The sequence below is a fragment of the Hyalella azteca genome, unplaced genomic scaffold (assembly GCF_000764305.2).
Source record: "Hyalella azteca isolate HAZT.00-mixed unplaced genomic scaffold, Hazt_2.0.2 contig6071, whole genome shotgun sequence".
Taxonomy (NCBI): Eukaryota; Metazoa; Arthropoda; class Malacostraca; order Amphipoda; family Hyalellidae; genus Hyalella; species Hyalella azteca.
In genome coordinates this window covers 60,689-82,780 of record NW_025936241.1, presented here as the reverse complement: position 1 = coordinate 82,780, position 22,092 = coordinate 60,689, and the positions used below count along the sequence as shown (strand labels likewise).

General features: G+C 41.4%; 1 protein-coding gene across 1 annotated transcript; it reads left to right on the top strand.

The window, feature by feature from the left end:
* The first annotated feature begins 2,100 nt into the window (after nucleotides 1-2,100).
* On the top strand, nucleotides 2,101-20,480 carry LOC108665385. The gene is made up of 12 exons (XM_018152136.2): nucleotides 2,101-2,107; nucleotides 3,962-4,089; nucleotides 12,538-12,785; nucleotides 12,921-13,041; nucleotides 14,035-14,222; nucleotides 15,014-15,163; nucleotides 15,332-15,470; nucleotides 16,100-16,249; nucleotides 16,641-18,332; nucleotides 18,933-19,064; nucleotides 19,452-19,788; nucleotides 20,272-20,480. Exons 1-12 carry the CDS (start codon nucleotides 2,101-2,103, stop codon nucleotides 20,403-20,405), a joined length of 3,426 nt encoding a protein of 1,141 aa, XP_018007625.1. The 3' UTR covers nucleotides 20,406-20,480.
* Nucleotides 20,481-22,092: the final 1,612 nt, after the last annotated feature.

The following is a 22,092-nucleotide window of genomic DNA, read 5'->3' as shown; positions in this document are numbered from 1 at the left end:
CATTTAGTAAAGCAGCATTACTGTTGCATTAACAGAATAACACTTATGCAGCACCAGCAGCACGTTACACTGCAGCACTAACACAGCGCTGTAGTAAACGCTGCAGCACTACAGCAGCACCAGCAGCACAACGTTGCAGCACCAACACAGCGCTGCAGTAAACGCTGCAGCCAACAGCGCTGGCTGAGAATGTGTACCATCAATTCGGTTGTGTTTACATCTTCAGAATAACGGTATAGAGAAGCTGTAACCTGGGAAATATATGACCGAGTGATGAAGGTAGCAAGCAACTTCCGCTCACTGCAGCATCGAGCGTGCAACCACTTCACTGCTTCACGTTATAACAGTGCAATCTCTTCATAAATAATTAATTCAAGGCGCAATGCACTGCTTCACGTGCGAACAGTGCAGTCGTTTTATAAAAAAAATTAAAGACAAAAGTGAAAGACTCACGACACGGAACTCGCACCCTTCTTTTCAATCTTGTAATCATTGAACTAAAATTTTTATCGTCACGATAGCTGATGGCGAAGACCGGTTTTCGTTATTGAAATAAACTGGCCAGTGGTTGGCAATGACCAATAAACCATTTGGCCATCAGTTTCTGTCATTTTTATGAAAAATGCGAGACATAAACAATCCTCCTCCTCATCCTGAGCTTCCACAGAAAGATTTATGACAGCTCTTGGTCTTATAACTTGACATCAGATGGCATTAGTCAGAGGGACTGGCACTCCTCGTTTAGGTTTATACGTTTTTAACTAGTACGCTGTCAAAAATATCTACGACAAAGTGAAAACTCTGAGAATTCCAGGTTTTTACATAAGCAGGAAACAAAATTTTAAAAATATTGTTGCATCACACGGCGTGTGATGCAACTAAAAAAACTAAAGTACACTAAACTTTCTGCTCTTGNTAGCGGCAAATGAAAGCACTCTCTACACCACGCTCTGCATGAGACAAACTATCCGATAATAGGTCGGGAACGAACACGTCACGTCGCAGATCTCCCTGAAGATTTCTTAGTAATCATTAAAATAATTTTGTAATAACTCCAAGACAACTAAAAACACAGCTAGTAAAGAAAACAAAATATAGTGAACGATATTCCATCGTTCACACGCAGAACTTGCAAGCCCTGCGAAAGAACATTGTGCTTATACATGACACTAATCATTACAACCAGGATGGCATATCCTAAACATGGCACTAGCTACCTGAATTTAGTATGTTATATGACATTATATCGTATGATTTACGGCGAATAAGGAAATCATTCCCCACCAGTTTCCGTATGGCCATCACTAAACGTGAATTTTCTTTATTCATGTTACGTCTGTACAACTTTATAGTCGGTACGCTCAGCCGAAAATAATCGCGCTGGAAGTCTCTACACCCGAGCGAATTAAATCCAATCCCGACTTTCTGTCAAGACATATATACCTTCGTTGTGATTCATTGTCACTGTGATGGTACCGATTGACTTGTGGCTTCCATTTTTTTTCTTTTAAAATAAAAAATAAACACGCGTCATCCATCGTTCATACATAAACAATTTCAACTTTTTTCTTTTCATTTTCGATGCGGTCTTAGAAACTGCAAATCATCTCCTCGTAAACTACAAATCTCCAAATAAGAGTATCGCATTTTAGACGTCCATAGCAACATTTTAGGTTTAATGGGCCCCATAAGACTACTTTGGGCGATAACTTCAGGTTCACTAAAATTTCAAAAAGGCCCCGTCAAGAATTCATGTGGGATGATGTGGCCCAAATGCGGCCTTGCGAAGGCCTCAGGTGGCATCAGCTCGAGGTCTCAAATCTCTCGTGTTTCAAAAATGCGCTCAAAATCCTCCTTAATTACGCAAGTTTGACAGCGCCCGCCTTAAAACTGCACCGCTCAGCGTATAAAACTCAAATTGGCTACATTTGCATGAGGGAATTACTTATGGCGAAACTCTTCTTGCTACCCTCAGGGGGGAACAAGGGCAGGATAATCCCAGTTCTAGGCCCATTCTTTCAAAAAAAGTAAGAGATCGTAAGTTCATCAGCCAATCATTGACGGCCTTTCAAGCAAAATCCACCAATCATAGACAAGAAAATGGAGCGTAAGTACTTACGTTCTTTACCTCTTGGGTTACCTCTTGGGTTACCTCTTGGGTTACTTCTTGGGTTACCTCTTGGGTTACCTCTTGGGTTACCTCTTGGGTTACCTCTTGGTTACCTCTTGGGTTACCTCCTTCGTTACCTCTTGGGTTACCTCTTGGGTTACCTCTTGGGTTACCTCTTTGTACAAAGAGCAAAGCACTTTTAGTCCTTCTGAGGGTTGTCCTGACCAAGTTTGCCCCGAAGTGTGTCAATATTTGAACACTTTTGACCTAATCATTTCCCGTATCTGTGAGTTCCATGCGTATCGTTTTTCTCGATGCTCACATTCAGGAGACCATTGGCGCGATTCTGTAAGTTATCCATGGTATTTGATACGTCGATTGAATTTATTAAATGTTTGAATGATATTATCGATATTGAATGTTGATTTAATATTGACAATTGATTGAATGATATTTGTTTCGTCGAATCGTGATACTTTGTGTGGTAGCAGAAGCTGGCAGCATATACGCCCTGTACTGATAGCTGCTTGATGTACGTATGTACATGGGGCAACATTCAGCTTGAAATGAATAAATGTTTACTACATTGGCTTTTCTATTTCAAACATTATAATATGTGTTTAAAAAATCCTTAAAATGAAGTCAAGCTTTCGATTCTAATGTACAAGCAGGTTAGCAACGCTCGTCAGATTCGATAAATAATTTTCCCTGCAATTTTAGAGTCCTAGCTATCACATCTCGTTTAAATGCTCGCCAACGGTGAATTTGAAGTTAGCCACGGTTAGTACTGGGAGTGATGCTTCACATCTAATATAACGTTGCTTCATCAAGTGTACAGATTATATCGATGCATAAGCGAGTACAGAGATGTCAAAGCATCATCAGAGTTAATGAACCAGGAATGACTAATGAACGAAAAAAACGTGTGATCAAATAGGAATGAGTTCAAACATGGTACCACAAGATTATCGGTGGCACTTCTGCACCCATTTCCAGGCATATTTAATTTTGTTCTGTCCGCCCCCAATACGGAGTTTAACTGACGATCGGAACGAAATGAAACCTACTCAAAATATCAATATCTGTCNAACATTGAATAAAGTAACGCATTTTCCCGGTCAATGCAATAAGAGCAATTTAAACATCGAATATAGCAACAGAGTTTCTCTATCAATCCAATAAGAGCAATTAAAACATTGAATAAAGTAACGCATTTTCCCGGTCAATGCAATAAGAGCAATTTAAACATCGAATATAGCAACAGAGTTTCTCTATCAATCCAATAAGAGCAATTAAAACATTGAATAAAGTAACGCATTTTCCCGGTCAATGCAATAAGAGCAATTTAAACATCGAATATAGCAACAGAGTTTCTCTATCAATCCAATAAGAGCAATTAAAACATTGAATAAAGTAACGCATTTTCCCGGTCAATGCAATAAGAGCAATTTAAACATCGAATATAGCAACAGAGTTTCTCTATCAATCCAATAAGAGCAATTAAAACATTGAATAAAGTAACGCATTTTCCCGGTCAATGCAATAAGAGCAATTTAAACATCGAATATAGCAACAGAGTTTCTCTATCAATCCAATAAGAGCAATTAAAACATTGAATAAAGTAACGCATTTTCCCGGTCAATGCAATAAGAGCAATTTAAACATCGAATATAGCAACAGAGTTTCTCTATCAATCCAATAAGAGCAATTAAAACATTGAATAAAGTAACGCATTTTCCCGGTCAATGCAATAAGAGCAATTTAAACATCGAATAAAGTAACATAGTTTCCCTATCAATTCAATAAAATGAATTTAAACATTGAATGAATCACTCCATATTACCGCGCCAGGGACGCCGTGCGAGCTTCACTGTAAGCCGGACCACCAGTACTACAGCGAGAAGTTGCTCTCCGTCGTCACGGACGGCACGCCTTGTCGTCCCGGTACCAGGGACATGTGCATCAACGGCCTCTGCAAGGTAGGACATCAATCTCATCATCACACAACCAGGAATACCATACAACTTATCAACTGAACAACGGGATTACTTTAGAAAGTTTTCATTCACAGTAATGCTCACTTTGAATGCCAAGATTACCCTACACCGTTGTCATTCATCGCCAAACTTGGTAGGTTGGTAAAAAGAATTTCTCTATAGAGTCCCCTATCTGCAGGAAGTCCCCTAGAGTCTTCTATTTATATAAGCCTTATTTGTAGGAAGTCCTCTAGAGTCTCTTATTTGTAGAAGTCCTATTTATAGGAAGGCTTCTAGCGTCTCCTATTTACAGTCACGGATTCAATTGGCATTCTTCGCAACCTTGATTAAACTCATATTTTAATAACCGTAATTTTTTCCTTGTCACATCTGAAATCTGATTTACTCTGCAGTACTAAGTTACCTACAAATTGAATTCACGCGAACACTGGCAATATCACTTTTCGCCTCGGACAATCGTGCTCACCTTCTCAATGTTCAATTTCCATACATATTATCCTTTAACTCGCCGCCGCTACACGCCAGTCTGACCAGATCAGAGGGAGCCGGAAGTTTCATCAGAGCAACACCGGCCACAAAAGGCCGCCATTTGGCCCAGACAAAACTGGACACAAAAGGCCTCCATTGGGCCGCGTGATGTGCTTAGGCAGGCGGAGGTCTATATAGGAGCGGAAGGAGAATGTTGCAGCATTGTTCCAGTGGAACATCCAAATCAGTCGTGACGATGTTGCTGTATATTTCTACATAAAGATTAAAATCCACCGAGTCGATGCTAAGCATAGTTCTGGAGGAAGATCCAAATGAGCTGGGTCAATGTTTATCATAGTTCTAGCGGAAGATCCAAATCTGTCGGGTCAATGTTTAGCATAGTTTGGAAGAAAGGTCCAAATGAGCCGGGTCAATATTTATCATAGTTCTAGAGGAAGATCCAATTGAGCCGGGTCAATGTTAGCATAGTTTGAAAGAAAGATCCAAATCAGCCGGGACGATTTTCAGTTGTATAATCAGCTATCACCGACACCATGCGATAAACGTGGCCTCTGGCAAATGTTGCCAGTTCGGGTGGTTCATTAATTCTTGACACTATCCCTCAGGCGAACAACCGAAAGATGCGGTACAAGGTTTCGTACCTTAAAGTTAATTAATTAATGTTTTACGAAGATGAAAAATGACACTCCGTTGGTATTGATTTTTTAGAAATTTCATTCTACACACGATATAGTTTTATGGAAGATATAATCTGAATATTATATAGTACCTACTGGAGCACCAGGAACTATGAAGCTCTACGCAAGCGTTATATGCGTTGCAGAGCTTCTGACATGCAGAGCAACAGCGCTACAAAGCTACAGGAGTCCAGATCAGCTATAGTGCTAGGTTACTGGGATGTACTGCACCTGCTGCGTGGCCTTTGACCTGCAGAGTTACTGCTACATGTATGTGGCAGGGCTGCAGAGCTAGTGCAATGCCGGGCAACTACCTTGGTAATCTTGGTATTTGTTTGGGACGTAGCAGTCCCAGGCCACGATGGATCGCCGCCTCTGATTATCGTTCATCCGCCCTCATTTGGGACACCTGATGCTCATTTCATCACCGTAACATTTCATCGGTGCAGAGGTATTGCACCTGCAGTGGTGCAGAGCAGCAGGTCTGACAAACGGGCTGAGTCCAAGCCTCCAAGGCAACTAGACTGCAGAGCGAATTATTTTCATGGTAACCACACTGCAGAGAAGCTGAGCGGCTGAGCTGCAGGACTACTTTGCTTTTTGCCAGGGTCCTAATTGCAACCGCTCCATGAGCGCTTCTTTATCCTTGTGTCCAAATCCAGTAATCCAGCTTAACAAGCGAGCGGCGCGCTCTTTAGCGGCGATGAATTGACGACCAAGTCCTTCATTAAGCCTCGTGTCTAAAGCTGACGTCGCTGTCCCTGTTCATCCTTTGTATTTTGACGCTGGCGAGTCATTATCAGACTTTTTTAAAATCATCCCTTTTCAAAAATAATATTTTATTACAAATCGCAGCAATTGATTATAGATCATGGGTGTTTCTATGACAACGAATTTCATGCCATCACCGACATAGGACGCCGAAAAAGTGAGCCCGAAACTCACAGTACTAGATAAAGAACAAGGTAGTACTGAATAAATTGCGCATGAACCCTTAATTAATGTTTCCGTGATATTTGTTAAATTTAACAGCGCTCGTAACATGTTGCTTCCATTAAAATTTCTGAATGCACCAGAAAGAATTGCAATTACGCGTGAAATATACATTTAATTTGAATTTGAAATCAATTTACAGACATTCAATACTTCACTTTTATCAAAATGCACTATACGTCTCAGCTTATAGCATGTCTTTCGTTCGTTAATTATGCACGGTCGCCCCACATATGAATTTTTGGAGGAATCTATTACCATCAATTTCTTGTGAGAGCCGCTAGAAGCTCATCGTTTATTTCAGAAGTTAATTATAAGCAGCTATATAAATGTCCTTTATATTTTCATTCTGCTTCAGGATTTATTTTCTTTCGACATATTTGGGGTGCATAAGGTTTTGTCATTCGCCGACAGCCAGCGTCTCGGTTTCTGACATTCTAATCACCGAGCGAGCATAAACTCTCATTTTTTTGGGGACAGTTTTGCCGCACTGCATCGGAGAGCTGGACGATTTCGCGAGGTGATGTTTTTAGGCCAGGGAAAATGATTTGAATAATTTTATGCATTTCATTTTTGGCAAAGAAGCATAGAGTAAATAATGAGGATCTGGAGATCTGGAGAATAAAAAGTGCCTTTAGAAAATTGACTGAGTCTCCTTGACAGAACATCGAAGATTTCTTGTTTGAAAAAGCTTTTCGAAATTTGAAGATTTACGATAAGAAACGATTCAACATGATTCGTGAATTCTTGCAATGAGCGATAGAAATGACTTGAAAGAGTTTCATGATAGTAGCTCGTCACTATTATTAGTTCTTCATACTTTTTTAAGCTTCCATTCAACATTATAAAAAATATAACTCAGTACTCACTGCAGTGAGTGACAGAGAGCGCATTTTCTCGTCGACGAAAACGTGAAGTCACGGACGGACAGACGGGCGGACGAACAGACAGACAGACGGACATGGCGAGCACGATAGTGCCTTTTTTCCATCAATGAGAAAATGCGCTAAAAAGACGGATTTTTCATCTTCTGAAAAATTATTAACGTTAGCAAGAAAGAGATGTCTTGATTTAGAAATGTCAGTCTCGCCTTACTAATGCGCAACTAACTGTCAAATGTGCCTTATAATTATGTATTCCAAACTAATGTAGAATCATGCTGAGTAGTTCAGGTTTATAGCGGTTTAGTGCCTTGTGGTTTTCCACGCAGTTTGATTCGTTGCCTCACGCCTGGCAGCGCAGGATGCGAGCTTTGACATGACCGCCCTAGGAGAGACCCTAGTCACAGACGACGTGGCTGCTGGTGACGTGAAATACGACCGTCGCTTTGTTTATGATTTAACCGCTGGCGGTAACGACGTGACGATGTCTTAGAGTGGTCGTTAGGAGTCTTTTAGATGATCGTAATGGCGACTCGTCGGGGTTAGGCTCGTGCAGAAGCTTTAAATCAACTGAGTCCTAAAAAAAACTATAGGTCAAGAGAGCTCTGTTTGAAACATGACGGATTGTGCGAGGGAGACTCCGTTTGGTTCTTGGTTTCTTCTGAGACCTTTATGAAGGTATCATTTATATGCCAATGCAATCGTTGAACATAATTACTTCCGTCAAAAATGCCGTCAATTTGACCCAATTATCACTTGTTATCCAGTCTTATCATTACCAATCTTTCACGTCGGGCACTCTTCAATAAATGCCTGTACATTTTCGGCGCCGGTGTTATAGATGTTTATACACCTCAACTAACCGGCATAATTAGCCTTCGGTGAATGTCAACAAAAATGTTGCAGTTATGGTTCAAACATGGATATTTTAGGATCCATTGACGCCAGCACACACGAACTCCAGGTTCTATCAAACAGGCATAATATTGTCTGTGTCTCTCTTAGGTTGTCAAATCAAAATATCTCTTAATAGTCAAATTAAAAAACTTTCATATAGTCTAACCACTTTCGTTCTCATCGACCTTATGATGCGAGCTTCAGGTTTTGTTGTGTGTTAATGTTTTTACTGCATTACTCCTTCACACGGCCCTCGCGAATAACGTTTTCCGTATTAACACGAACTAATTTTAAAACAGACATCGGCGAATCGATCTTCTTCATCTCGTGCCTCAGTCTTAAGCGAAAATGAGTTTTCATGAAAGATGTCCACAGTCATTCCGGTTTAGCCTTTCGTTGATAAAACTTCAGGTTTTGTGCCTGTCACCCTGACCTTTAAACGGGCGTTAATTTTTCCTGTTTTTTGTTATGCCAGACGAGCGTTGTTGCTGTCGTTGTTGTTGCTGCTGATTGTTTTTGTCACTGCAGGGCGAAATTGCCAGGGTGGTGCTGACATGCCTTTATGGCCGCATTACAGAAGGCCTTTTTGCGGCCACCTACGCGAATAACAGAAGGCCAGTCTGCAGCCACCCCTGATATATCAAGGCCCTTTCAATGAGGCTGCCGCCCGACAGAGCCACCCTGTCATATCCTGGACACGCCCAGCACGCCCCTAATTAGAGTATTAATTGGACTCATCCTGTCTGAGTCTCATATTAATAAGAAGATAAAAATTTGCTGCAGCATCAGCGTTGATAATAACAAGCAACACATGAAGTAAAGAATTTATAACATGATCTGTTAGCTAAATCATGAGATCAAATTTGATCCTAAGCTTGAAAGTTGTCTCGTATAAAGTCGAGCGTTTTTGAGCCGGCAAGCTTACTGCGGTAATTGCGACGCCAGAACAACCTGCAATACATCACTGTGAGTATACATCACCACACTCNCACGAAACACGCCTTGATGCAAAGCGAGAGCATTTGATTATTTGCTAGGAAATTACGATGTTTTGAACAAAACCTTACTTTCAATCACCTTTTTTATATAAAGTTCTACTTATGGCGAGCGTCGTTAAAAATTATAGAAGGAAATTTCAACTTGCCAGTTCATCTTATATGAATTGAACTGCCAAGACCGATTTGAACAGGCCAAGCATACACAATGATTGATCATGGCATCAGCAGAGTCGCACCTTGCAGGGCCAAAAAAGGTGGGCACATGTACTAAAAATATGCACATCTCGTTTACCCTACATAATTAGTATGCATGGGAGTCGCATGAGGTGCTGTCATGAGCCTAGAATGTGAGCAAGAGCCAAAAAATGAGTCTCACTTTGATGGAACTAAACAGATCAATATGGTCCAATAAAAGAAGCGCATAAATCCTTGAGTTTCTCGGCCCTCATAAAACTTCGTTTATTATTTCAATTTCCTTTTCTGTCTCTCTCTCTTTCTTTTGGTCCATCTGTGCCACCTCTTGATTTATTCAAATTCTTTCTTATAGTGACCGTAACAACAAGTCAACAACAATGTCTGGGCCGCTCGTTTCGTTAGGACACAGGATGGCGTTTACGCAGCAGCCAAAAAAACGGCGTTTGCAAAACCGCGAAAACGACGTTTGCAAAGCGGCGAGAACGGCAATTATGAAGTGGCCAAAACGGCATTTACGAAGTGGCCAAAACGGCTTAAGGGCCGCTGACAGACGCTCGCCAGTGTGACACTAAGCCTGTGAGTAACCTCCCCGAGAGCCGCTCAAGCCACGTCTCAAGACCAAAGTTTGTGCGATACTTCAAAGTTTAAGCCTAAATCCCAGGCAACATTCCTAAAGCCCTCATAATTCAACGGCCATGAAACTCTTTGGTGCTATAAAGCGGCCTTGCATGCCGCCGACCTAGCTGTCGATGGATGGAAACTTTTTGCAGGATAGTGAAATTTTGCAATTTAATCTTAATCGGTCGGTCAATGGCAGCTGAGTCAGTTATTTTGTGAGCACAATTGCGCACATTCGCACGAAAACAGACAAGTTTCGTGCAAATAATGTACGAAACTACATAACAAACTTCAAACTACGAAATGCGTCCTCATTATTATACTGATCCACTTGGTAAAACTTTGTCCGCACTGTTGCCGTTGCAGTGTTTGAAAAGAATACAAGACTGGGATTATTTCCATTCATTGTAACATGAACAAATCAATCTCAAAGAACTGAGCGGTTAGGGCTATTAAGTCACGAAACATGCCTTGATGCAAAGCGAGAGCATTTGATTCTTTGCAAGGAAATTACGATGTTTTGAACAAAACCTTACTTTCAATCACCTTTTTTTATATAAAGTTCTATTTATGGCGAGCGTCGTTAAAAATTATAGAAGGAAATTTCAACTTGCCAGTTCATCTTATATGAATTGAACTGCCAAGACTGATTTGATCAATGTCCACGAGTACATTGATTCGCGCTGCAGAAGTTTTCGAAATACGTAATAGAAGACATCGCCTGAATTCGAATGTCAATAAAGGCTTTCATGTTAATTATGATGGATTAAAGCCGTTTAGTTTCGCATCACAAGAAGAACCAGAAGGAAACAAGAAACACAAGACTACAGAAAATCTTTCATCGCTTTAAGTAACATTAACAGTCTAAGGCGCTGAGGACACGACTGAAGCTGAAGTTTTTAACATGGCTCAGTGAAATGAGATGAACATGAAATCGAATTTGTTCGAAGTTACGATCTTGCAGATCGACTCCCCACGGACTTCAGCCAGCATTCCATCACTTAGGCCAATACTGTCCTTCGATCATCTCCTTACTTCCTTGCAGGACGCTCCTGAGGCGAACTCTGGCCCTATACTCCGACTCATTTTTGCAATTTAAAGGTCCTTCAACTCGTAGGAGTTCCTTTTCTTCTGAAGATTCACGATATTAGTAAATATATGTAGTTATTGTGTTGTTTGAGTTGTTATGAAGTTATTTTGTCCTGCTTGCTTGCTTGCTGCATCGAGAGTTGACAACAATAACAAAATGAAGCAGGAAAGATTTTTGCAGTTGAGTGTTTGAGCCTCATAAATCACGACATGTTCTCAGATGACTGACAGACACGCTACGACAGAGATACTTTATGTTGTACATAAGTATCTTAAGATACTTTATGATAAGATACTTTATGTATACATAAGATACTTTATGTATACATAAAGCATCTTTAGATACATACATAAGATACTTTATGTCGTACTTTATGTATAAGCTGCAGTCTGGCAGAGCTCGCGGGGCAGGGTCACTGAGTCCGCTCTAGGCGTTTCTTCTAGACAGTGTAACTCTCTCTAGAGGGCGCCACTCTAGCAGTGACACTCAGCAGGCTACTCCCTCACTCTCTATAGCTCATTCTTGAGTGCCGCCCTTCAAGCGACGTGCGCCCAAACTAGTGTTTCCTTTTCAGCCTCCGTCGACAAATTATAAATAATTCCTAAGTCATTGCATGCGCACAGTCCAAGTCAATTAAAATAAGTATGTTTTAATTGCAGGGCTGAATGCATTTTCCGCTAATTAAGTAGTCCTCGTAAAAAAAGCGATAGCTTTATAGCATCAAAATCCTTTCTAATATATTTGGTCAAAGGAGAAGTTTTCAGATCTTACGGAGACAAATCACGAGCATAACAAGAATCGGCGCCAGACCAGACTTGGCCTTATCTTCAGCGCCGTTATTTCTATTCTATCATTGGTTATCTTTTGTGGAAGGTCTCGCTAAAGCCAACTATCTATAATCATGTCAACGTCGTTACCCATTACCCTAAAATATTCTCGATACAAATCATTCTGATTTAACATAAACATTATAAAGTTACCGCCGCTTCAACTATTTTAAGTTCACGCACTTCCCAATTGATTTGGCCACTCTTCTAACTCTATTTTTACACTCCTTCGCGTATAATTTGACGCTATGTTGACACTTTACAAGTATACTAATTACTCTTTATAATAGCTACTTCACGTCGCCCAATCATGTCGTGAAATCAAAAAATTTGGATTCCTATAATAAATATTCAATCAACACACTTTGAGTTTTTTACTCAAAGAATCATTTATTCTTTGTGTTTCAGTGTATCCTTCTTTTGAGTATCATTGTGCGCTGCTTTGTCCGTAAGGGCAGGGTGGCCCAGTGGTTACAGTTCAGAGTACCAAGATTGGCGCAGAGAGGCGCGGGTTCGATCCCAGCTCTGTGCGCCAGTTTCTGGTCAGAATCGGCGAGGAGGCCGGGCGGTTAAGCATAGCAGAATTGTAGCAGTGAGTTGCGAGTTCGAGACCGCAAAATGCTGTGAATGTTCTGCGATGTTAAGAATCGGCGACAGGCCTACGGCCTAATAACGCTGAAAACGCTATTATTTTTATTATTATTATTATTATTATTATTATTATTATTATTATTATTATCATTCTTTAACAATTGTGTTGCACAGCGCGTGTCGTGCGACTGGTCTATCGACGGCACGGCACAGGAAGATCGCTGTGGGTTATGTCACGGTGATGGCACCCAGTGTGTCACCCATCGGGGTGAGTGGCGTCCCACTGGTGGGTCGGGGTACCAGCCCGCCACCCAGCTGCCTGTGGGCGCCCGTAATGTACGGGTGAGCGAGGAGGGCGACACCCACAACTACCTTGCTCTCTACCATGACGCTGCACATCGCTACCTGCTCAACGGCAATCTGTTAGTGGGCTTTGATTGACTGAGATCAATTTATGTGATTTATCAATTTATTCATTAATGAAATGTGTGAATTGATTCATTTATGAAATTGGTCAATTGATCCATTAAATAAATTGATCATTTAATGCAACACAGGACGATTCAGTGGTCGGGAGAGTACAGCCTGCCGGGGGGTGGCCTGCTTCACTACAAGAGGGAAGTTGACATCGAGGAACTGTTCCTGCCTGGACCCCTCACGGCTACCCTCACTCTCATGGTGCGTCCCCTCACCCTCACTGTAAAAGAATTTATTACATCATCTCCGCATCGCCTCTCGCTGTCAATATTCACATAGTAGTATTTTTGCGGCGATTCAAACTTATGGAAGGACAATAAAAATCCAGGGCTTTTTACCCCTACATCGGATCTTGGAAGCCATTTCTTCTTCTTCTTCATGATATTTGAATGTAGACGAGCTTAGTGGAGGTTTTATACTCTAATATGAATGCGACGATATGAATTCACCATTAACCTAAATAATTATTTCAAGTGCAGCTTGTTGACGTCAGTCATAAATAGATGTGAACAATCATGGTAGAGTACTAGAGTTTTATATCGAAGATCAAAGTCGTGGATGATATTCTATGCTGGAAAAAATCGGAATACTTTATTCTCAACTGCGCCACTGAAAATGATTCAGATTATCTATAATCGCCCTGCAATATTGATGCATGCTTCTGTCCATTTGCTGAATAGCAACAGCATTTTGGATCATACAAATTTACTGTGTTTCGCCTATATCGTTATCACATGCTGTGGCTCAAGGTCCTGGAAGAGATGAAGGCCTCCAAGAGGGATGATGCATTATGTTCACTATCCTTAAATTTCAAAGTAACGAAAACGCCAAGTAAATTCACAATATCTTCCTGAAAACGTTTCACAGACCAACTTCATTATCAGTTCAGAAAAATTCTCTGTCACACGTTTGAGCAGGTGTGGTTGTTCACTACCCACGTGTGTGCAGGTGTTGTTGTTCACTACCCACGTGTGTGCAGGTGTTGTTGTTCACTACCCACGTGTGTGCAGGTGTTGTTGTTCACTACCCACGTGTGTGCAGGTGTTGTTGTTCACTACCCACGTGTGTGCAGGTGTTGTTGTTCACTACCCACGTGTGTGCAGGTGGTTGTTCACTACCCACGTGTGTGCAGGTGTTGTTGTTCACTACCAACGTGTGTGCAGGAGTTGTTGTTCACTACCCACGTGTGTGCAGGTGTTGTTGCTGTCCCCCGAGGCAGAGGTGCGGTGGGAGTACACTCTCCCCCACGTCAACGCGTCCTACACCCCCAGCTTCGAGTGGCAGATGGGGGAGTGGTCGGTGTGTTCCCGCAGCTGCGGAGGAGGGGACCAGGCCGCACGGGCTCAGTGCATGGAGCAGGAGGCGGGCCTCGTCGAAGACAAGTCAGGCTTATTTATTGCGATTTCTTTCAACATTGATTTTCATTTTTCAATATATCTTCTAGTGTTTTTTTTTATCAATTTAAAGAAGCGATGCTCATTTATTGCGATTTCTATTAACATTTTTCAATGTTAATATTCATTTCTATAATATTCATTTCCATTTTTAAATATATCTTCCCAGTTCTTCCAATGTTTTCTTCAATTTAAAGAAGCAGTAATTGAAGTTATATAGTAAATAACTGATTCATTGAGATTTCTATTAACATTCTTCAATGTTAATATTCATTTCTATAATATTCATTTCCATTTTTCAGTATATCTTCCCAGTTCTTACAATGTTTTTTATCAATTTAAAGAAGCGATTGATGTGAGGTAATTGAAGTTATAGTAACTAACTGATTCATTGCGATTTCTATTAACATTCTTCAATGTTAATATTAATTTCTATAATGTTCATTTTCATTCAGCGATTGGTTAAAATATTTCAGCGTCGTATGCATTTATGGGTCTGAGATGTGTGCAGAATAAGATCATATTTTCTGACCACAAGTGATAACATTATTTCATTAGAATATGCTTAATGATATAATATGGTATTTAATTCATTTCGTAAGAAAATATTTTATGGTTTATGGTAATAAACAAACCCGAGGACTGACTGCAATATCTCCTAGTGATAGGAAGAGTCTCATTGTAATTACAGGATAATTATAACTAAGTGCCTGCAGCAGGATATACTCTGTCACTAATGGGAGTAACAGCACCTAAATATTCTCTCCCCACTCCCCCAGGTACTGCCTGGACTCCCCTAAGCCCCCCACCAACATGCGGGTGTGCAACACCCACGACTGTCCCGCGTGGTGGTGGACGGGCCCGTGGCAGCCCTGCAGCGTCACCTGCGGTCCTGGGGGCACCACACGACGCACCGTCATCTGCGTCAGGTGCGTCGTGCGTAATCTGCGTCAGGTGCGTCGTGAATCATCTGCGTCCAGTACGTCGTGTATATTTGTTTTATCATTAACGAATGGCCAGTTCGTTAACGAGAGATCATCGTTTAGGTTTGTAATAAGATTTCCTTTTTACCGAAACTTGAGATGGGTTTTCCTCAGGTCTTTGGGCGCTACGGAACAAATGGCGCTGCTGGACAGCGACTGCCCTGACGCCGACAAGCCTCACGACACAGAACCTTGTACTGCACCCGAATCCTGCCCCACTGATCTGTCTTGGAGCGTGGGACCTTGGCTTCAAGTGCGTTTAACATTAATCCTTGCAATGATCGTGCGTTTTGAAAGAATTTTTATGTAAATCAAGCACAAGAACAGACTAAGGGTTCTGCAATGATTCTGTCTTGCGTTTAGATTGCCAACTGTTGTAGTTACAAATGTCCTTTCGTGCGACTATCTGACTGATTATTCGCACAAATTAGCTCATAAATCTAGCTCATTTCATACTGGATAAAACTTAATGTGAAGTTGAGCAATGAAAAAATTTTTAAAATGTCCGCCGTGAGATGCCCGTGATACAATAGCCGGGGGCACTGAAAGAATACTGTATTTATAAGTTTATGTACTGTAGATGTACCGTAAGTGAGGCATACTAGCACACCCACTGTGCATGTTTTCCTACCGTACTATAAGTATTGTACTGTACAAGAGACTATATTTAGATGTGCATGTACTATAAGTGAGGCATACTAGCACACCCACAAGGTATGTTTTCCTACCGTACTATAAGTATTGTACTATACAAGAGACTATATTTATATGTGCATGTACTAGCGTAGGTGTGCCGTAAGTGAGGATGCTAGTTCGCCCGCTGTGCATATTATCTTACCGAATATTATAAATATAATTATAATAATACCTCACTTCCAACAGACGTGTGGAGGTGACCCATGCGCCACCGAACGTCGCCTGGTAGAGTGTCTACTGCCTGACGAAGGCTGTGACGTGCTGACGCGTCCTCCTCACCAGCGACGCTGTGGTAACATCACCTGCGGCACCTGGACAGTCGGACCCTGGACACAGGTGAGTCTGGCATCTGTCGGACCCTGGACACAGGTGAGTCTGGCATCTGTCGGACCCTGGACACAGGTGAGTCTGGCACCTGTGTAACCTACGTGCCTGGCACCTGTGTAACCTACGTGCCTGGCACCTGTGTAACCTACGTGCCTGGCATCTGTGCAACCTAAATGCCTGACACCTCTTGAACTTTTCGACGAAATGCTTGAAATGTTCGTGGCTTCTCTTGCCCCCAATTAAATAGAACTCCGCGTCCACGGATTGAAATTTCACATTGTAATCAAAATCTACCCACTTGTTTACTCAGGTTTCAATTTCAGATAACTGAGAGTCTCACCTCATATGGTTGGACCTATTGATTGATTTTAATATCTCAATTTTCTGCACGTGTTTACAGTGCTCAAGTGCATGCGGCGAAGGCGTTGAGGTCCGACAGGTGTCATGCGAGGGCGGTCTGGCCTGCGAGTTAACATCCGAGCCTCGCTCAGCGAGGGAGTGCGAAGGACCTTGTGATGCTGAGATCCAGCCTCCAACCGCACTGGATATTCTCAATATGAATATACCTCCCCAATTTAACGAAATTGCATCCAGTTCAATGACGACACAACATCCTACGCCTAAACCCATTAAATTAGGTCACCACAATAAATCTTCTACGATCAATGAAACTTTGAATACTGCCACATCGTACGATGGCAAGAAAACTGATTTTATGAATGAGGGATACCACAGAAGAGAAGAAAATAATACTAGGAATTCCGAAAGCCTTGAAATTGATGAGAATAATAGGTCAGATACAACCGGGAATATGAGCTCAGAAATAGAAATAAACGCCGAAGTATTGCCGGCGGCAAGCAGGCACGACAAAGCCACTGCAGTCGTAACGAACACGAACAACAGCGAAGCCGACCTCGATGCTAACACCAACGATCCTTCTTCTGGTATTGAACACAATATCGTTGAAGGAAGTGAAGGTTCACAAGGGAACACGTACGTTGGAGATACTGAGGACGATCGTATTACACTAAAAGTCAATATCAACGAGGGAAATGAGTCTATCGCAACAGGAGCTGGGAAGCACATGGATGATAGCATTAATCCCGACGACAATGTGAGCCGCATTCTAGGTAATGGATCTCACAATGCAGTTCCTCATGAACATTCTCTCGTGTCACCTAATACGGCAAGAAACAGTCCTGCAACCAAAACCGATAAAAACCAAAGCGAAATTTCGTCCCCTGAACTCGTCCTGCACACGACCATTTCAGCAGATGAACCAGTTTCTACATCTACAGAACCACTGCCGACTCAGAAAATTGATTCTGGTATCGTCCTAGAGTATGACTTTATGGTCCCAAGCCTCAACAGCGAAAGCCACGATGAAATTGACTCAGACTTCAATGGTTCAATTACTCCACTCTACGCAACGCAGAATACAACAAACAGCGTCACTGTTACCTCGGAAACTCGGGGAGACATAGCACTGCCGGTGAAGAGTTCGTCGACGAGCTTAAGTCGAATACCAACTATTGGCACAAACTCTAGCGTACTGCACACATCCAGTTCTTTCAAGCCGTCAAAGTCAAGCAGTGATGCCGATGCCGTCTCGCATCCCACCAAAAATCCCTCACATCGCGGCAACCCTGAGACTTCTCCTGAGGTGAACGCTTTGGAATATGAAAACGATGATATTGTTTATGAGTATGACCCACTGGATGATACACACAAAATTCACAACGACGTGTTCGAATATGATTCCGACACTCACTCCCAGGATGGTACAAGCCTCGGAGTGTCTCGACCTCAGGGCATCGCGGAAGATAAAATAAACGTCGATGATTTTGAAATCGTTGAGGTGATCAGAGCCCCAGCCAACGAGAAAAAACGTCATAAAAACGACAAGCACCACAAGCGGCGAAGAAAGAAATACCGTCAGAAGTTGGTAGTGCACGAGGGCGAGGAAGCCATAGCCTTGTTCAATGATATTGTGCACGAACATGGTAACTTGCGGCACCCAGATGGCCACGGTGACTTGAATCAAATATTGTCAGTTCCACTACACAGCTGGAGCGTCGGCAACTGGGGCAACGTAAGTAACTTTGATGCCTCGTGCTGACAAATAGCGTAAATCACTTGTATACAAACGCTTGCAATAATTCAATAAATACTTGCAATGCAGGTCAATAAAATGTATACAAAAGCGGTTTTCTAAAATAGTGTTGGTAATTTTTTCTTTGATGAAATCCTTCCCAGACATGTTCCTCTGACCACTTAGCGATCATACATCCAGATTAAATCGAACGATAGGTCACAATTATAAATTTAATTAATTACAAAATAGAACTTCCTAACTAATTGGAAATTACAAACTCTTGGACTGCTCACTAATTCTACGTCAAATGTTACGGGGGTAAATTCATTGCCTAAGCTGCATCTATTCCTTTGATCATTAATCATCAATTGCTCCTTGTGTCCCAGTGCCAGGAATTTGTCATACTGTCATAAGTAATTTGAATGTTACAACCAGGCCATAATGCATTTTATTATCATTTGCTACGACAAACTGAAATTTAGTGCTATTGGATTCGATATCCTGCAATGAGCTACAGCTAGATCTCTGCGATGTGATGTCAGCAGTGTCTATAGTGCAGTGCAGTATTTTAAAGCAAAGTACTTATGTACGTTGCAGTGCTCTGCACACTGCGACGGTGGGGTGCAGAAGCGCATCGTTCAGTGCCAAGAACAGAGCACCGGAGGGGTCGTAGGGAGCGTCCTCTGTGCCAGTCTTCCAGCCCCTCAGCGGGAGCGGCCCTGCAACCTGGTAAGAGATCAGATAAACAACAGCAACTTTATCAATGAATTTGTAAAACTGTCACTTTAAAATGAATGAATTTGTAAAACTGTCACTTTAAAATGAATAAATTTGTAAAACTGTCACTTTAAAATGAATGAATTTGTATAACTGTCTTCACACGCCATCGTATAATCGTGAAGATCATGAAGTCAGAGCTCGTGAGATGACCAACATTCTGGTTTTCGTGTTCACCAATCAGTCCGTTATTTGTCATGAATCATTTATCTGTAAAAGAGCGTCAAGAAACTATGTGAGTTATTCCACTAACCTTGTTACTCTGCCAGTTATTCCATTAACCTTGTTACTCTGCCAGTTACTCTACCAGTTATTCCACTAACCTTGTTACTCTGCCAGTTACCGTGTCTGGACTGGACGGTGTCGCCGTGGTCAGCGTGCAGCGCCGAGTGTGGACATGGACACCGCCACCGCTCGGTCACGTGCGCCAGCCCCAACATGTGCAAGGAGGAGCTACGCGCGCCCTCCATGGAGCCATGCACCTTGCGACCTTGTGTGGTGTGGAGCGAAGGACCCTGGAGCATGTGTACCAAAACCTGTGGGGTGGGGTACCAGATACGAGCGGTGCGATGTGTGGAGCAAGAGTCTCATGTCCACAGCGCCTTGTGCCCCACTGACCTCAAACCACCGCACAAGAGGAGCTGCAATGAGCAGCCTTGTGCTCAAAACAGGCAGGGTGAGCATGAAACGCATCTCAAACTCAGAGAAATATGTAGGCTTGAAATAAAGAAACATATCCAGCTAGGTTTGCCCAGCGGTACCTGGAATAGACAGTCCTGCAATATCAGAATGTCGTTTATTTGAATATAACTAACGTATGCCGTTCGTTAGTTAGTAATACAGATTCAAACTCAAATTTCAACTAGAACTTGCACTTGTCTCCCGTTACAAAATCTTAAAAAAAATTTATTTGTGATCGCAATAAAATTTATGCATACAAATTTTATCATTGACTTTATATTTTAGACTAAAGTCTGTTTATGTCATTCGCACTCTGATACATTATTTAGTCAGTGCGAATGATTTAGTCATTATTTAGTCAGAAAATGAGTCTGTGCAAGGCGTACGAGAAGATTTTAGAAAATGTTTAAAAATTTTAGAATGCAAAGACTTATGCTAATTTGTGATATTAAAGTTAACCTAAAGTCCGTGATCTCAGGTCAGGTGCGTCAGTGCCGTGACCGCCTGGACACGCAGCTGTGTCGGCGGCTGGTGCACATGTGTACGACCAAGTTCTTCCGTGCCAAGTGCTGCCGAACCTGCTGGAAGAAAGGGGGTCGTGGTGAGCCATAGATAGCGGTGCCCGGAGATACAGAAAGAATATAACTCAGTACTCACTGCAGTGAGAGACAGAGAGCGCATTTTATCGTCGACGAAAACATGAAGTCACGGACGGACGGACGGACGGACATGACGAGCACAATAGCGCCTTTTTTCCATAAATGAAAAAATGCCCTAAAAACGCAAATTGGTCGATATTACTGCTCGGTAGCGTTTGTACGGCTAAAAGGATGTCGTTCATTTGTGCAGAATAATTACTTGTAGTTATGAAATCCATCAGTCAAGCAATATTTTCAAATTTATATTATAAATGATGTACACTGTACAGTCAGATAGAACTTTAAATTGATATAGTTCTCTTATGAATAGTTATTTATGGAGTATAGTTTTCCATAATGCTGAGACGGAGAAACCCACCGTGGACCTCAACAGTAGAATTTTGACAAAAATTCTAAACAAAAACAAAAAAAAACAATAGTTTGCTTTTTTTAATGTGTGACCACAGTGGAGCATGCGTAGTATAACTGGTGCTCTGGATCTCAGTCAGATGTAAACACCGTGGGTTTATCAGTTCAAAGTCATCTTAAGTTTGCTGAAGTTCTCAAAACATGTACGTAGCCAGTCATATGCTACCTTCATGTTCGAAGTTCACCTCTTTCACTGCAAGCATGTCTTGCATTGAGCTTCGTCATTAAAATAAGTCAATGATTCAATTGCCCTCAGTTTTTAAGCAACTTAGATGTAGGACCATCCTCACTAACTCGACCTGTCTTAACATATCATGTTTGATGAAGTCCCAATGGAGAATTAATTTCAAAGCGTACCACGTTAATGTATAGAGACTAATATTTGTATATCAACATCATCGCTGCTTGCCGTACCAATCATAAGGTTATTCAGCTACTACAGATGTGGTGAGGAGTGGCTTTTTTGACTGCGATAGCATCGTAAGTGAACGGTTGTTAGAATTTTCCTCAGATATCGTGAGCGATTGATTCATTTGTATCATTTTGTGTGTTATCGCTGCAAAATGTAGGTGTAATAATCATCTTCAATAGGGTAAAGATTTCAGAAAATGTTCACAAATTTTAGAATACAAAAACTTATGCAAATTTGTCCGAAAATTTACGTTTTCCTGTGAGTTTTTTACCGCTGCTTCTTTGGACCTCAAATAATGCATGTCACGAAGCATAATCATTATTGAAGTTTAAATACATTCAAAATTTACCTCATTTCAATTTAAAGCTGAATAATGTATATATAACGAATCGTTGTTAGATTGAAGCTGATATGTTAGATCGATATGTTATTGTGCCAAATTTCTCTTCATTGCAAGCTTTGATGTCTTTGATCTTCGCGTATACGGCTCTACCTCATTCAACAGTATTTCAAGTTCATATGTTTCAAATTGTATCTACTCCAACTCGCTACCACCGAACTCGACATAAAACACAGCTTAAGGAACATTGTGAAAACTAAAGAAACATACATATGAAAACATCGGATCATTTTAATAAATAAATTCAATTTTTATTTATATTTTTATTTCCCTGTGTGTATTTTGCAGTGCATAGTAATGTGGAACAAACCTGATATAAATGTTAATGACATAGCATGAATTTGTACACAATTAATAATATATTTTAGAGTATCACTGATAACTGATATGTTTTTCGAGCAAGGATATTTCTTCTTTCGT